The sequence below is a fragment of the Microtus ochrogaster genome, unplaced genomic scaffold (genome assembly GCF_000317375.1).
Source record: "Microtus ochrogaster isolate Prairie Vole_2 unplaced genomic scaffold, MicOch1.0 UNK10, whole genome shotgun sequence".
Classification (NCBI taxonomy): domain Eukaryota; kingdom Metazoa; phylum Chordata; class Mammalia; order Rodentia; family Cricetidae; genus Microtus; species Microtus ochrogaster.
The window spans coordinates 3980691-3998541 of record NW_004949108.1 but is presented as its reverse complement, the minus strand read 5'-3'; the positions used below and the strand labels follow the sequence as shown (position 1 = coordinate 3998541).

The 17851-nt window shown below is 52.0% G+C and overlaps 1 protein-coding gene across 1 annotated transcript in view; it reads right to left on the bottom strand.

The window, feature by feature from the left end:
* Positions 1-307: 307 nt before the first annotated feature.
* Positions 308-17851, bottom strand: part of Atp6v1c2 (ATPase H+ transporting V1 subunit C2) — a 38678-nt gene continuing 21134 nt past the window's right edge. The window contains exons 6-15 of the mRNA XM_005366521.3: positions 15423-15517; positions 12549-12640; positions 9941-10039; positions 9341-9409; positions 6424-6516; positions 6229-6322; positions 3671-3808; positions 2776-2873; positions 692-824; positions 308-513 (exon numbers count right to left, since the gene is read on the bottom strand). Of these exons, the coding sequence (XP_005366578.1) occupies positions 424-513; positions 692-824; positions 2776-2873; positions 3671-3808; positions 6229-6322; positions 6424-6516; positions 9341-9409; positions 9941-10039; positions 12549-12640; positions 15423-15517 (1001 nt within the window). The 3' untranslated portion in view covers positions 308-423. The remainder of the gene's footprint in view (positions 514-691; positions 825-2775; positions 2874-3670; positions 3809-6228; positions 6323-6423; positions 6517-9340; positions 9410-9940; positions 10040-12548; positions 12641-15422; positions 15518-17851) is intronic.

Genomic DNA, 17851 nt, shown 5'->3' with positions numbered 1-17851 from the left:
AAAACACCACCACTTGCCTGAAACAGTGTTTTTTAAATGAAGACAAGACCTTTTGGAAAACTTGGTACCAAGTGAGAATTTCATTTCCTGCCCCAAAGTCTTGTCTTGGGACTTCACCGGTGACAATTAGGCTCAGGTTGTCAACATTCTCACTAATTTCCCATTAAAAGTCCCACGAAGATAAGAGCCTAGTTAGTGGGTTACCCTGTTACAGGCTTTTCTCTCTATGTGAAGTGCTTAGGAGAAAGTTTAGAGTTACGTTAGAACACAAGAAGAGACTCAGAACTGAGCATTTTATTGTAACTTAAAAAAATAAATACACTCTAACTAATGTCTGTGAGTATCTCGTGGGTCAGGATCCTGTAGGACTTGGTTATCTGGCTTAGAGCAAGGTCTGAGGCTGCAGTGAACCAGGCTGGCCACCTAGTCCAGAAGGCTGAGGTCAATGTGGAAGTACACGTAGGGGAAATAGTCCTGGTTGCTGAGCTGCAGTCCAGGGATTTCCACATAGGCCTATGAAGGGAGCAAGGGCAAAGATGATTCTTGTTTTTAAGGGGGGAGCTCCTTGGGTTCTGGCCTCACGCCCTATCCTGTGCAGTTGCCCCACCACCATCCCCCACCCCCTTGCTTAAAAGTATGTGATATCATACATCCCTATGGTGGCAGGCCCTCAAGTCCCCATGATACCTACATCCAGTAAGCTTGCTGCAGCGACCTCATCTAGATGCCGGAAGACAGAATTGAGCACCTCTCTCAGGCGCTTGGTGGCTGACTTTTTCTGGGGCTGCAGGAGCACAGCCTGGAAGTTCACTGGGAGTCCGTACCTGCTCCGACAAGACGATGGTGTTGGGGTTTAGTGTAAAGGCCAGCCAAGACAGTCAAAGGCCCAGTGCCCATGTCAGGGGGCTCCCAACTGCCTATAACTCCAGCTCCAGAGGATCCCGCAGCCTCTGGCCTCTGGACACCTTTGTACATGTGTTGCACACGTGGGATTAAAAAGTGAACGAATGGCTCACTGACAACGGAGGAAAGAACTAGAAAATGGTGACCAAAGACTAGGAGTAAGATACTAAGTCTCAGTACAGTGCCAGCCGTCTCTGAAGGTCAGAGCTCATGGCCCTGCCTGGCTACCTTGCATACTTAGTTATACAAGCAGTGGATCTGAACTTTGCAGGTCGTAAATGTTATATGTGCCAGCTGTTATGTGCTCACTAAAGGAGAACAGCATTAGCCATGTCAAGGTATAGTCATGCCTCTTATTCAGTTTTTGGGTGCATGGAAAAAATACTAAATCTGCCCAAACATTTCCTCCAGAGTCACTGCCTGGGATGTCCATTACTCCAGAATACTGTTGAGGTGTATCACTACCAGGGCATCCAAACTGCCCCAGGCGAGTGTCCTCGGGTGTCTAGCAACAGGATCACCTACCTACAGTCTGCTCTGGAAATGAGTCAGCTGGGACCTGTGACTACCACCATCATGTCAGGAATGACTCCCGAACCTTCCCAATCCTCACTCACTGTGGGCAAAGCAGCCCTGGAATGTGGCACTGCCCTTCCCAATCTGTCTGCAGAGGCCTCTGGTGGCTCCGTTTTTGTTGGCCAGAAAGGCCCCTGTGCTGCCTGCTTTCCCACAAGACAAGTGCCATACTGGCCAGTGGGGTGCTCATAACATGCAGGCAAGCCCCTGGTGAGCGACAGCCCAGTTGATTGTCAGAGATAGTGTTTGCTCTTCTATCCCACACTGACCAGAGACTAAGTACCTCATTCAGCACCCCCCTCCCCGCACCAAGTGCTTGAACCACCACACCTCAGGGCCATCTCATCCTAAGTCCTAGGATGATCTTTCAGCTTTTCTGCCAGGGACACCAATCCTGCTAAGCCTCCTGGACAGTTCAGAGAAACATTCTGCCAGGACATGAGTTCAACTGCCCATCCTCAGGGTGACATCCAGGATGCCCTCCCACCTAGACTTCTCAGGAGAGGCTGCCTGCAATTTAACATGAACAAGCTCCATCACTGTCTCCTGAGAGCCAAATCTGCACACCCCGTGTCCTGTGTCATTTATTCTTTCACCACTGCCTCCCTTTGGAAAGCGTTTGCTGTTTGATTCCTTTTCCATGAATACACTGAGAATGATAGGTTATTTGAACATTAAATACTTGGGCTGGGGGGCAAAACTCAACCATAAAAACCTAAATGAGCACACACCGGGATGTGTTTGCTTGTGGTTTATTCTGTGATGCTCAGGACTGAACTGGGGGCTTTAGAGGTGCCAGGGAGATGCTCTCTCACTGAGCTCCACCCCATCCCCAACAAGTGATTTGGATTCACACCTGTGCTTGCCTGTATGGATTCCAAATTTTCCACAGTGGCTCTATTAATTTTAAAATGATAGAAAATAAGACAAAATAATGTTTGCATGTGTAGCTTTCCTATTTTAGTGGGGGAGCTACCTGGAGATCTTTCCTTAGAGGGTGAAGAAATAAGACAGTCTGGGGATGTCTTCCAGGAGCCACTGGGGCCCTGTCTAGGGTATACAGGTGGGGCAAGGACCACACAAACAAGTCTGGCAGAAAAGAGCGAGCTCTGGAGAACGGAGAACGGGGCACACATGGCCAATGGGGATTCCTCTGGCAGAATGGAGAAGATTGCCAAGACATGGTCACAGAAAGCAAAAGGCAGAAGGGCTGGAAGACAGCAGGGAGTGGAATTTCCGAGCTTCCCCTCCAGGCCCTGCTGCTCACCTCTCCAGCCCAGGATCCCCACCACACACCTGAGCACAGACTCCACAAACACTCTCAGGGCCTTTATGTGGATCCAGGCAATAAAGGCCTCGCTGAAGTTCACCTTGAGCCAGCGCAGCAGAGGTCCCTGTAGAGACGGGAGAACGGCGTGAGCTTCCAGACACTCTACTGATAACGGCCAAGAAAAGGCTCGCAGTATACAGAGCACGCCCTGCAACCAGAGGAAAGGGCCAGGAGCCAGCAGAAGTAGAGAAGAGCCTGGGGAGGCTTGGGACCACAGCATGCAGGTGCCTGGCACTGGGGAAGCTCTGGGGCAGCCACCGGCACATGCGAGAGGCCACCTCGGACCAAGGGGTGGGAAGCTAGGCAGCTCTTGACCTCAAGACTGACACATGAGCTAATAGGTTCTTGTCTGGCACTGCACAGCCAAGAAGCCCACCTCATTGGAAGGCACTACCCTCAGGGTCCAGCCCACCCATCTACCAGCTGCACCTGCCAGGGGCTCTTCAAGCCTCATCTAGGCCATAGCTACTGCTGCTGAGCCTGACGTGGTTGTTCCTTAGTGTCAGTCCCCCTCTGACACTTCTAACTGCTCAACAAGGCCAGAGGTGTCCAGCCAGGGCAGTCGGGGAGGAATGCTGAGCAACCGAACCGCCCTCCCTCCAGTCAGAGCCCTGCCCATCACCAGACACCAGCTCCAGCCACCATCAGCCAGAGCACAGACATCCCAGCCAGCCGACAAGCGCCATTCCCTGCCTAGAGAGGCAGCTCCAGGAAGACCATGAAGGCTAGGACAGCAGGGTTCTGGGCTCCTCCAACTTCAGACCTCACAAGCCATAGAAACAAGAGAAAATGCAAAGATTTGTTCCTCAGCTGGGGAAAGAGTTGAGTCAGGGACCCCCAGGGTTCCCCGGGGGTGCTTACCTCGCCCTCGCCCTCACTCTCTCTGTCTCTGTCGGTCTGCCCCGCAGCGGGCCTAGCGGGGTTCCCTAGCGGGGTTACCTTAACCTTGTGGTCCCGGTAGGTGGCTGATCCCTTTTTAAGAGCAACACAGGAAGTTTGCTAAAGGTACAGAAATTATTTATTAATCTTTCAGCAAGCATGCATCGTGAACACAAATAATTCTCATGGCCTGGAGAGCCTGTGCAAGCAAGCTCTGGGGTCCGGGCTGAGAGAAGGGTGTGGCAGAGGTCCAAGGCCTGTGATTTCAGACACTAGAAACAGAGCCAAACCTATGTGCCTGCTTGGGTCAGGACCCCAGCAGCAGCAGACAAAAACTGCTCCTGGAAGTATTACTGAACTATCCTGACCTAGGGAGCTCATCAGTCTGGGCCCTGAGTCTCAGGAACAGCGTCCTCCGTGGTGTTCATGGGACACTTCAGCATGTCACATGCAGGACATTAGTCAGGCATACAGCCAGGCTGTTTCACCCTTTATCACCCTGTCTGTAAATGGGTGGAAAACACAGAGTAACTCAATTGTGTGTCCCCAGAACAACCCGGTCCCTCGGTTCCAGTGACTCGGTAAATAAAGGATATGGGATGCTTGGCTGTATCCGCTCACAACCATACCAAACGAGAGATTCTAGGGTCCTGGGGTGGAGGGGGTCCTCACTGAGCCCCTCTGAGGCTCCATTCACCAGCATGGGTTCTGAGTGTCTCCTGGGAGCTCTGTTTCCCACACACAAGGAGACTCTAGCAGGTTGTCTGGGGCATGTGGGGCTGCAGAAGTCTATGCCATGTAAAGACACCACCGTTGGGAATCTGAGCCCCAGGGAGAAGGCGGCAGCTTACTTGTGTCACCCTGATACACAGGATGGATGCCAAATGTCCTACTTCACCTATAGGCAGGGCCCTCACAATCTGGCTCCATCCAGGAGTACTGCAGGGAGAGTAGTAGGGGAAGAAAAGCCCCACCTAAGGGAAGGCTAGGCATTGTGATGGACAGGGCCCCAAAGCCGAGGTCAGGCAGTGAGCTGGGCATCTGATCTTGTTAGTGACAGTCACTCCTGCCAGAATGCGCCATGTCTATGCCATTGCTCTAAGGAGCTTAGAGCACCTTCAGGAACTCAGGGCCCCCTCTAGCCAGGCCTTTCATCTTCAGGAGCCCTGGCTAGAATCCAGTTGATTTTGGTTCTGGGCAGTGTGGGTACTGGCTCAGTGCATACACATGATATGTGTGTGTGTGCAAGTGTGTGTGTGTTCATGTGTCTAGGCTCAAGGAAATAGGGTTAAAACTCTTCAACATGGGCTGGGCGGTGGTGGTGCATACTTTTATTCCCAGCACTTGGGAGGCTGAGGCAGGCAGATCTTTGTGAGTTCAAGACCAGCCTGGTCTATAGAACTAGTGTCAGAGAAACCCTGTCTTAAAAAAACAGAAAACAAAACAAAACCCCACACCTCTCCACCATGGGGCTGTTGGACCATGCACCTATAATCTCAGCACTCTGTAGGTGCCAGCCTCCATTACATATCAAATTAGAGGCCAGCCTGGGATACATGAGACCCTCTCTCAAAAACAACACAGAAAATCCAAAGCCATGAACCATCACCAGTCGGGCTTCCCTTCTGAAAAGAAAACAGCAGGCAGGTGAGGCTCCAAGAACTACTTTGGGGATCTCGGTGGCTTGTGCTTACTTCTAAAAGTGTGGGTGAGAAGAGCCACTCACTCAGCAAGATCGGGTATGTGCAGGCTCTGTCTAGTGCGGGAGGAGGCCTGGTGCAGACGCCCGAGCACGTGTGGAGCGCTGTACCAGGCCAGAGGCCCTGTTCTCCCAGGCACACACTTATAGCTCTGAGTACACAGGCTTCCCCTTGAGGACTCAATGACACTCTATGGGTCCCACCTGTCACTGAAGTGACACTAGAAGGTGCTCTGCGGCTGGGGGAGAAGGGACCAGTGCCTCGAGGAGGCAGGGCAGAGCCAGAGCCACTGCCCAGACCTCCAGAGTCTGGGCAGAGCCCAGAGGTGATGTTCCCCGTTCAACACTGTGCTCTTAGCTTTGCTCCAGGGATGGAGGCTGACCTCTCCACAAAGCTCCTAAATGTCTGTGGCCAGAATCTCAGAGAAGCACCCACTCTGCTAAGAGCACTGCAGAAGTAAACCCAGGTGCTGGTGACGCCCTGAAATCTACAGTCACAGACGATAGAAAACTGTCTGTGAGGTGGTGACACTATCCACTCTGGGCACAGATGCTTCATCCTGGTGCCCCGGCTCTGGCTGACCTATTGCAAAGCCCAGGCTGATCCCCCTGGCCATGGCTCACTTCAGCATCTCACTTCTGTGCAGCAGACAAGCCCTGCCAGAGGGCAGTGATCTGGGTGGCTGCGAGCTGCGTCAGGGGGTGGAGCTCAGTACATATGACATCTGAACTCACATGTGTCTCGACAGCACGAGCCCAGGAGATGGGGACAGCGAGACTGAGGAATGGACTCTGGCCCCCCGGAATGTCTAGAGAGCCCCTCCTACACCCTGGTACTCACATACTGTTGTTTCTTATCAGACAGCAACCTGGTCATCTCTTCCCTTTCTCTTTTAATTTCTTTTTCATCATAGTAAAATTCCCGGACAATGAACCTTCAAAAAAGCAGCTATAGCTGTCACTGAGAACATGGTCAAGGCAGGGTCTTCCCAGGGACTCACACCAAACCCGAGCAGCCGGTGGCCCGCATCCTTACTTGTTTTCTTTGGCTTTAACTTTGAAGTCTTCAGTCACTTTGCGGAAGAGAGTCACTGTGAAGAGGCCAGCCTCATTGTCCTCGGCGATCAGTCTAAAAGGAGAAGCATTTGTTGGCTGGATAACCTAGGGCTACTCCACTTCAGGCTCTGAGCTGAAGCTAAGTTAGGAGAAATTCTTCTTCCAGCTCAGGAGGTCATCACCACTGACAGAGTCAGGTGTCCTGAGCCTATGCTTGTGTCGTTGGCAGTCACCAGGGGCTGGGAACCAAAGGTGGCCTGAGTCTGACAGCTTCCTAGGTTCGCCCCCACAACCCACCCCTCCAGGCTCAGCCTTGGGAGCTCAGCAGAGCCTCTTGTTGGGAATGGCAGGGAGTGTGGTGTCTGCTTTGCCTTATGCTCCTCAAATGGCTGAGTGATCCAGTCCCCCACGGGGCCGGCCCAACACTGCTGCTGGCTATACAGGTTCCAATGAAGTCAGTGCAGAAGCCACTCCACAAGGGCCACTTCATTTTCAGTAACATGAAGCCCTAACTGGGCATGTCATTGCCAGCATGTAGCACAGGCTGCTGCAGTCACTGTCCCCAGCAACATGGAGACAGCGGTCTAAGTAAGAAGTCTTGGGGCTCTAGACATGCCTGGTTGGAAGATAACCTCTCCAGTGTCTCAGAGCCCACACCCACAGGAACTGCCCCTAAGCCCCAAACCTTTCCAGGATTGTTGGTGCAGGCTCTCAAACTCTCTGAATCATGGGGGCCTGAGGTCTCTGCTCTGGTGCCCAACATCCTGCCAAACTGAATGCAGTGGTTTGAAAAGGAATGGGCCCCACAGACTCATGTGTTTGAATGCTTGGTCCATAATGAGTGGCACTATTAGGAGGTGTGGCCTTGTTGGAGGAAGTGTGTCGCTGTGGAGGCGGGCTTTGAGGTCTCATATGCTAGACATAGTATGGCGGTCTCCTGCTGCCTGTGGATCAGGATGTAGAATTCTCACTATGTCTCCAGCACCATGTCTGCCTCCATGCCACCATGTCTGCCTCCATGCCACCATGTTTGCCTGCCATGGCGACAATGGACTACCTCTGAACTATAATCCAGCCCCATTTAAATTCTGTCCTTTATCAGAGTTGAGTGATCATGGAGTCTCTTCACAGCAATAGAACCCTAACTAAGACACTGGCCCTCCTAAAAGGACCCCAGAGGCAATGTTTAAGAACAAAAGAAGCCTGCCTTCCAGGCAGCTCCTGTCTGGTGCTACCTGTAAGATGGACCTCCTCTTCAAGCTCCTCCTTAGTCCTTAGACTGTGACTAACCTACTCCTCATTTTATCTCCCCGGGGCTGTCTCCTGGGAGCTGGTGGTATGTTCCTCAGTGCCAAGACCTCAAGAATGAATAGGTCAAGACAGGAAGGGGGCTAGAATGGAATGGGATGAGGCATATGAGGATGGGGTGGGACAGAGTAGGATGGGTAGGGTGTGATGGGACAGTGGGTGTAATGGGATGGGAAGGGCTGGGATGGAAGTGAGACTGGATGGGGTGGAGTGGGAGTAGAACAGGATGGATGGGTAGGGGTGAGGGAGGCGGGATGGGACGGAAGGAGGCAGGTGGAGTAGGTAGGGTAGGATTGGATGGGGTGGAGTGGGCTTGGATGAAATGAGATGGGGTAGGTGGGATGAGGTTGGGTGAGCTGGAGTGAGGTGGGCAGCTCTGGGGGCAGTGTGGTAGAGCAGATAATTGAGCTCACGTTACTTGCGGCTCATTCTCAAGTTTCCTTTATGGCATATATAAGATGTATGACTTAGGATCACAAACAGGTCCCACGTAGTTAAGAGTTCCTTAGGCCCTGCCTCACTGAACTACGCATGTAACTCTGACCCTGAGGGTGGTTTTCCTCATTTCCATGGCCCCTGTGACTCTGTCGCAAACTGTATTATGGCCCAGGCACCAATACCTTCCTGTCACATGTTTTTTGTTGTTTTGTTTTTTGGTTTTCTTTTTTTAATTCAGGATAAATGGCATGGTCCTCTGTATCCCTGCTGTGGTAATAAGAATGGCTAGCATAGGCTCATATTTTCTGAATACTCAGTCACCAGGAAGTGGCACTATTTGAGAAGAATTAGGAGGGGTGGCCTTGTTGAAGGAAGTGTGTCTCTGGGAGTGGGTTTTAAGGTTTCAAAAGCTCACATCAGGCCTAGGTGTGCTCTCTCTCTCTCTCTCTCTCTCTCTCTCTCTCTCTCTCTCTCTCTGTTTATCTCTTTGTCTCTCTGTCTCTGAGGATACAGCTCTGAGCTCCAGCTCCAGCATAGTGTGTGTCAGCACGATCCCTGCCATGATGAAAATGGACTAAGCCCGTGAAACAGCGAGCAAGCCCCTAATTAAATCCTTTCTTTTCTAAGCATTGCCTTGGTCATGGTGTCTCCTCACAGCAATGGAAGAGTGACTAAGACACCTGCCAACAGCTAATGTCTGCTCATTCTCCGAGGGAGCTCTGATGTGCGTAGTTCATTGCTGGTTTTCCACGGTAGACATAGAGTCAACCCGGGCCTACCCATCATTTTTGCAGTGCTCACTTGTTCCCGTTCTGACCCCAACTGGCCACACAGTGAGAATGCCCTCCCTGCCCAGACTCTGAGGCCAGCCTTATGCCATCATAAATGTTCAGGCATTTGCCGAGAGAATACAGAGAAGGCAGGCAGAGAACCCAGAAACTCTTTTGGAAGCAGCCAGAACAGCCTTCCCAGAGGAGGGACAGGCAACTGGAGCTTTGAAGGACAATGGCAAGCAGGCATTCCAGGCCACAGGGACTTACTGCGCAGGCATGGTGCTGTGAGGTGCCCCACCCTTGGCACATGTCTGGTGCTCCAAGAACATCCATACATTTCCCCTCTGGGGATGTAGACTAAGCTGAGGTCTCACTTACTTGGTTGACCGAGGGACCACCATGTCCGACAGGGACTCATACGTCTTCTGCCACTGTGCATAGCTTGACCTGTGAGGACACAGACCTGTTGAGTACTTTAGGAAGGAAGGGCTTCTCTTGTCTCAGGAAACTGTTTGCACCTTCTTCTGAAGGTGGAAAGTTGAGAGGTATAACCAGGGAGTGCTCTTAACATCCCCAAAGTTCCTGCTATTGCCCAGGGCTGCGCTGAGCCCAGTCTGATTGCAAGGACTCCAGGTCTTCCCAGAAGGTCCCCATGTAGAGAGCTTGGGTGTTGGTATATTTGAAGCTTACTAATAATGATCTGATCCTGGCCCAGGTGACCTGGGGCCAGCAGAATGGTCTTTCTAGCGTCAGGACAAAGGGAAGAGTAGAGCTCTCAGGCTCCTTGTGGGCACAGCATAGATCCTCAGTTAAGGCTCTGCCACTGCTACCATCCACCTGGCTCTGTGCCTGTGGAGATAGTGACCCATCCCATGAGCCCCGAGCAACAATGTCTGCTGACCTGACCCAGCAGGGCACAAGGGGCCCACCTCATTTTCCCCTGAGCAGCACACACCCACTATCTTCCTGCCCACATACTTGGGAACGATGACCAGAAGGGTTGTGAGATATTCCGAATCAAGTACGAAGTCTTCTTTGCTGACAATGTCGCTCAATGTCCGAGTGAAGAGGTTTCCCCTGGAGGGCAGAGGGACAACGGGTAAGTCCAGCAGAGAGAGGCTCACTGACCCCACATGCCTCAAGAGTCCAGACAAACAGCAGGAAATAGAGCAGGTCCAGGAGAGTCTCTGAGCTGTCTGCCAGGGCCAGGTACAGCCAAATGGTAAGTGAGCTACCTCCTCTTCCCTCTGGGGGCAGGGAAACTGTCAGAGTCTCTGCAGCTATCACCTGCCACACAAGGGGCTGCTGAATCTAACACCTCAGTGACCTGCACTGCCCTCAAAAGCCAACCCAGGTGCTGGGAGGGGACCTCAGGTGGCAGGCTGCTAAAGTTATTCAAGTATCAAAACAGCAAGGTCTCCAAGTTGCATGGGACAGATAGGCCCCGATAGAGATAGCTCTGTGTCACTTTACAGGCTGTTCGGTCCAGCAGCTGGGGACACTCACCTGAAATAACAGCTTTGTCTACACCACCAGCCCTGGCTCAGATGAGGAGCGTGGTATTATTACCAAGCTGTTGCATGGACAGAGGCAGCTACCAAGACATGGTAGTTCCCCACACTGCAGAGTCCTAACCAGACAGCCCCCAGAGCATGGAGGCTGCAATGTGAGCCCAAGGCTTCCAACCTCCCAAGCACAGAGACGAGGGCAAAGCCTCAAAGGCAAGAGAGAAACCCTAGCTTCCAAGGGTGTCTGCTCCCGCACACAACTATGTGTGCAGACAAAGCTGGGGGGTCCCCTCCCGGCCACCCTGTCACCACAGCCAGCACGTTACCCTGCTAGGAGACATAGGTAACCCACATACATAGCAAACCCACAGGTTTGCTGAGTGAGTGGCTGTGACTTTTCGCTCTATGTCCACAGGGCCTGAGGACATGTGCATCGCGTGAACAAATGGAAGGCGGAGTCAGCATCTGACTGGTGAAGGAGGGGGAATCAGGGACCGTAGGAGAGAAGCGGTTGGACCAGTCCCCTGCTAAAGTTCCAATTCTCTAACTGCACTTTTTATTTATTTACTTTGTTGTGTGAGTGTGTGTATGTGTGTGTGTGTGTGTGTGTGTGTGTGGTGTGTGTGCAGGAATCCATGTGCTATGGCACATTGGTGGAGGTCAGCAAGCAACTTGCAGAAGTCAGTTCTCTCCTTCTGTCAGGCGAGACCCGGGGACTGAACTCAGATTGCCCATGGATCCATCTTGCCAGTCATCAAACTGTCTATGACTTGGTGGTGAAGTGAGTGGGTGGCCTGCCATGGTCTGGACCCCAAGCTCAAAAGAGACTAAGCTACCCTGAACTCAAGGTAAAACAGTGCCCGCCTGACTGGCATCCACCACCGCTCAGGTTCAGGTACCCAGAGATGGAATCAGACAACTGGAATTGGCTTTCTAAGCTCAGTGCATCTGTGGTCTCTACCCCCACTGATGGATGGCAGCTTCTGCATTCCTTCTCTGTTTGGATTTCGGGTGGTTTTGTTCATTTGAATGTTTTATTGGAATAATGAGCTTTCTTGGAGGTAGGACACAAGTCAAAGCAGAAACCCATCGGCTTCATACAAGACTCATACAATAGCTGGCAGAGAAGCTTACATGGCAATTTTAGTGTTTGTATCGTGGCCAGAGTCACGAAAAGATCAGGTACAGAACTTTCCATTTAAGGAATCATTGCTGATGCTTAAAACTTTTCTGGTTTTGGAGCATTTTTTCATTTTGGGTTTTCAGATTAGGAATGATCAATCTCTGTTCTCTTTTATGACTGGAAAAGCTAGCCTAGGGAAGGTTTAAGAGGGAAGCTTAAATAAGAGACACCAAACAGAGGGAGGGCAGCTGGCTCTGAGCTCCTGGGCCACTCTGCTTTTCTAGACTCAGTCTCAGGGTGTAGAGGTGAATGCTGGTGACCACTTCATGCTTGCTCGGCCCTACCCACACTCCTCTCTCACTTGGAAGCTTGCCTGGCTCCTTATTGCCTGTTCCTCCCAGGGTGCCCCCTGCCATCCCCAAACAGTCCCTGCCATGATGGTCCTGAGCTTGCTCTTCTATTGATTCCACCACCATGCCTGGTCCGTCGGGGCCTGAACAACCCATTCTCCAGCAAACAGCCAGGGCACCTAAAGCCCTGCAGCTGTCAATCCAGACTGCTGCCCGTGAGCCATCCTGGTCTACCCTGGGCTGCTGCCCATGATCCTATCTGCCCCTTGAAGAGGTCTGGGCTCTGACATCCCATCCTGCCTGCCCTCCTTGAAGATGAGATGCAGTGAAAGTCCTGAGCAGGCTCCCCAGAGCCTCCTACTGGGTAAGGAGTGGGAACAGGGGGAAAGGAGGAACGAGAGGAAGCAATACCGTGTTCCTCTGTGTTCACAGGCAGAAGTGGCCACCCTGCCTGGCTCGATCTCTTAATCTGCCTCAGGTTCCCAGCACGTGGCTCCAACTGAGCACCTGTTCAAGGGCCACAGCCACGGGGAAGGTAAGAGTGAAGGCTACCCCCGCCCCCCACCGGACGCAGGCACAGAGAATGCAATGGGTGTGGTACGCACGTGGATTTCTTCTCCAAGTTCTCCAGGTTGGTCTTCAGAACGCTGTACGCGGCTGTGCGGGACTTCAGGTCTGTCTCAATTTGTGCCAGTTGCTGGGAGGGAGGGGGGAGAGACGCTCCTGGTGACCTTGAGGAGTTAGTAAAACTCTTCAAAATCTGGCCAAGCATCCATGGGACACAACAACAGTGACCAAGCCAGCTGCTGAGGCTCACTTCTGTAATTGCAGCACTTGGTAGGCAGAGGCAGGAAGATCAGATCAAGATCATCCTCAGCTCCACAGCCAGTTTGCGGCTTAGCCTAAGTGAAACCCTGTCTCAGGATAAAGAAAGAAACAAGGAAACAAAAGAAAAACAGAACCTGCCTATTCATCAGGGTGGTCGGTCTCCCTCCTGACTCTCCCAGCCCCCAGCACCTGGCCCTCGCAGTCAGTCCCCACATGGGGAAGTGGGTGGAGACAACTTTACAGGGACTGAGGTGCCACAGCTTGCCCAGTGTCACACGCTAGCTTGTGCTCCTTCCCAGCAAGTGATGCTGAACTTCTCAGTTGCGGGTACCTCTGCTAGGTACCTATCCTGTCTTCCCTGCTCATCCTCCCAATCAACCACCTCTCCAGACTTGACTGCAGCTCCTCCCAACCTGCAGTGCCCAGTGACTGAGCTCCTCTGCTCCCTGCCTCAGGCTCCCCATCTACTCAACATGGGAAGAACGCCATCTTTAGAGAGGCCCCAAGGACAGCTGACCCCAGTGAAGAACAGTTCAGGAGGATGATGATAAATAAGCTCTCTGAGGCCAGAAGGCGGCAAGTGATTCAGAGGCACAGTGAGTCCCTCCCAAGAGCTGAGCTCTGTGGTAATTTAAAGACAGTTCTGTCCTCCAAGGGCTCACAGCAGGCCTGGCCGTGCAAAGACACAGCAAGACAGTGAGCAGCGCCCTGCAGCCATAAAGACAAACAGGTGGCTGTGTATTTGAGCATGCTTGGACACTTGTCAGCTGGAAGGCAGTGGCGGGTAACCCAAAACACAAGCAATCTGGCCACCCCTTTGCCTCCAGTTTGGCAGTGGGATATGATGAGTGTGTGTATGCCCGACAATGTGCATCCATGCTGTAGGGCCATGCACACTTCTGGTGGGGAGCTGTTGAGAATCATGAGCTGAAACCCGGTGTACTGTGGAAGTTTTGAGTTTAAATACTCAGAATAGACAACCAAAGAGGAGCACACTCCCAGGACGTTACAAAAAGGCTCCACAGAGATCCATATGCCTTGATGACATCCTACCGCATAACTAGGCTGCACAGCTATGCTGTGCACATGGACCACACCGCACACACCAGTCAGGGTGCAGCTACATCATGTGACCATAGGACAATGTGCTACACAAACTGTACAAAGCCCTAAGCCACCTCAGAAGAACAAGGTGAGGCTGGGGCTCAGACACAAGTTCCTGGAGCAGCACAGACTGAAGATCCAGTCTCCCCCACCCTTGTCCCGCTAGCCTACAGCCCTGTGATAGAGCATGGAGCCTGAACACTGCACACCTTGTGGGATTCGATCTGACTCACCTCCCCTCAGTGTGTTGCTTTAATAGCTGTACATTTTGGTACCCTGGACTAGCGGGGAGCCAGTTCTGATTCTACTGCTCTCCGACTCCCCCAGGACAAGTCCAGTGTCCCTGGGACTCAGAATCCCAAGGTGGCATGCCCAACCCCACAAAAGTCTGTGTTCTCCGGCTCAGTGGTGGATGTGGTGATGCTCTCCAGAAAGTCATACCTGGCACAATACCCTGGGCTGCCCCCCCCCCCTCTAGAAGCACCTCTGAGAACCTCTTGGGAGGGGATGTAAGCCCAAGGAGCCACACCCAGATTCCCAAGAAACCTGAAGGAGAAAAGGTCTCAAAGCCACCCTTCCTGTCCTGACCTGCCTACCGCCCTCAGGGAAACTCAGCCACTTAAGAGAACAGGGCAGCTTTGTTGAGCATACGGCTGGGATCTCCCCAGCCATTGGACCAGCCATGACATATAAAGGGTTCTGTATGCACCAGCAATAGGGCAGGACAGTCAAATCTCACCCATGGTAAAGGCACATAGAAGTCACCTTAGCTATGGTATGCCTACATTGTCCCTGCAGATCCCTGTGCTATGGGGAGTATACCCAGTGTGAGCTGAAGAACATGGCTTAGTAGATGGCACCCTGTCATGGTACTGATTTGTTGCCACAAGACACTTAGGGGATGAGCTGGCACAATATGACCAAGGGGTGGAGCTTCTATGCCACACTGTCTCCTAAACAATGATGTTTTGCAAACCATTTACCAAGAGAGCTGGGCCTGGTGCCCAAGCCCTATAATTTCAGCTACTAAGGAGGCTGAGGCAGAAGGATGAAAAGTTTAAGTCCAGCTTGAGTTACAGAATTGGCTCAAGGCCAGTCTGGGCAACTTAGTGAGACCCTACCTCAAAATAAAAATTAAAAGAGAGCTGTGGTAGAATACATAGCACAAAGTCAATCAATCATCCAAAGGGCACTGGGTCCCCAAGTGCATGGTGAGGGAGGGCAAGACTAAGACATTGCATCACAGGTTTTGAGTCGCAGTAGGGGAGTGAAATGAATTGGGGCCTGGGGTCAGAACACAGGTGCCTCAGGCCCATTCAGGGGACTCTCCTGTGAGATTACAGGCAGTCCTCTGGGTGGCAGAGACAGGAGACAAGTGCACACACGTCTCTCCGAGTTCTAACCTTACCCAGGGCATGGTAAGAGGGACCTTCCCTGGGTCACTCACAGAGCTAACATCCCAGCCTGTGGCCTTCTACCTTGTCGGCGTCCCAGCCCCATGTATGTCCTCTCAGACGGTCAGAGGTTTCCAAGCAGACTCTCCTCACCTTGGCCAGTGTGTCCACCACGTTCATCAGTGGCTGCTTGGCAGGGTATTTGGCCATGTCCCACTCGAAGTGCGTCACAAAGGATGTCAAGTCAACTGGAAAAGCAAAGGCTAGCTTGAATCCAGAACCAAGCCAAGGGAGACAAACTGAGCTTGGTGCTCACACCAAAGAAGCAGTCAGGCAACAGTTGAAGAATAGGCATGGGCTCCGGAGTGTATATGCTCCATGCGGGAGCAGTTCAGAGCCAGCGGGAGGCCTCATTGTACACCTGCCATTGTACACTTCAAAGCCGGGCACCAAGCTCTCCTTCGGCAGCTTCCACCTAGAGTTTACTATGAAGCCCGCTCTTCCTGGAGGTTGAAACCAAGAAGGTGACATTCTGTGGCCATTGGTAACGTCATCACCTTCAGTGGTTGCTTGGCCTACCCTCCCCAGCTAGTTCACCAATCTGTTTCAAGGCATCCAGAAGGCACAGCAGAACGCAACAAACCAGGCTCCCAACCACTGAGCCATGACCTTTCACAGGTGCCACCTGCTTCTTGAGTCCCCAACAAGAGCCAGGTGATGTTAACCCACATTGTCCACTTTAGGGAGGACATGGCACAGCTCAGCCAGACCATAGAACCTGCTTGTCACTGGCTTTCCCACCTGGAGCCATGGGCATCATTCGGTGTGTGCCCATTGAAGTCTAGAGTGAGCAGAATACACCAGTGTTTTCATCAAAACCAAACAAATTCCATGGCAAAGAAGGGTGTTCCTGCCTAGCCTAGCCAGCTGTGCAGCAGAAGAGTGGGAGGAACTGAAGGTGGTTCAATTGCCCTGACACATTTTAGTCCAAAGAGCCTTGCTGATTGGGACATTTAGGGTGTTTTTTTGTTTGTTTGGTTGGTTTTGTCTTTGTATGGTTGTTGTTTGAGACAGGGTCTCACTGTGTGTCTCTCGCTATCCTGGAACTCACTATGTAAACCAGGCTGGTCTCAGAGATTTGCCTATCTCTGCTTTCCAGTGGTAGGATTAAAGGTGTGCACCACCATGCTCAGCTGTGATACTTAGTTTCAATTTTTAACACGATCTCGAGTCACCTGGGAAGAGACTCAGGGATGGACTGTGGGTGTGTCTCTAGATCACCTTGGTTAAGCAGTTGATGTGGGAAGACCGAGCCTACTCTGCGTGGCACCATTCCCTCAGCCGGGGTCCCGGACGGGGTTAGGTGTGGAGAGGGAATTGAGCATAAGAAGCATACACGCATTGCTTTCTCTCTGCTCTTGACTGTGGATATGCCGAGTCGCTCCAAGTGCCAGCCTTGACTTTCCTTCAGGGATGCACTGTGACCTTTAATTGTCAGCAAAACAAACCCTTTCTCTCTTAAAGGTGCTTTTGTCATTTTTTAAATTATCTCAAAAGAAACCAGGACACTGGCTTAAGTCCTGGGTCCCACACAAGAGAGGAACTGAGTCTGCGTTCCTACCAGAGAGTGGTCAGGCCTCTCACCTCTTGAGGGCTTGCTTGTTTTGTTTTGAGACAGTGTTAGTTAGGCTGGGATTCACTATTAGACCAGGCTGTATTCAAACTCACAGAGATCCATCTGCCTCTGCCTCTCAAACGGTGAGATTAAAGGCTTAATTGCATTTATACCCCACATTTCCAGAGAGCACCATAGGAGCGTGTTATTTCTCCTTCATTCATTCCACTTTTTTTTTTTCTCAAGACAGGGTTTCTCTGTGTAACAGCCCTAGCTGTCCTGGGACTCACTTTGTAGACCTCTGTCTCCCGAGTGCTGGGATTAAAGAGTGGGTCACCACCGCCCAGCTTTCATTCCTTTTAAGATGGGGATCTCTTTGTGTGTCCCAGGCTGGCCTTGAACTTCTAAAGTCAAGCCATCTTCCCTGTGTTGAGTGTCAGAAGGACTGGTGGCTATATTGGGGGAGGATGTTAGGCGTCTAGATGAAGCTGATGGAGCAGGGAGGTGGGCAGGAGCTAGGCAGTCCAGGAACTAGGAGACTAGGTGAGGTCACATCTGTACCTCCGTGCTTGGAACTGGTCGTGGAGGAACAGTGCAAGAGTCCATGTTGGGAGCGGACAGAAGTCAATGAGGATAAGGGAGAGGGGAAGGACAAGAAGCTCTGGGAGCAGAAAGGAGGGGACCCACTCAGCAGGATGCAGGGACAGTGACACACAAGGCATGAAGTAAAGTGACACCCAGATTCCTAGGCTGGGTAGCTAAGTGGAGGGAAGGACAGCCATTAACCTGGGGGCCAGGGAGCAGAGGAAGGGACAGGGCAGAGAGGATGAACTCAGGATGAGGCAAGAGCAACTTTGATGGGTAGATGCACTAATCCCCAAGAAAAAGATGGAAACCAAAGGGGATTCAAGAGGGAAGTGGCCCTACTACTTAGCAGGCAGGAATGCCTTAAAATAACAGTGGTGAT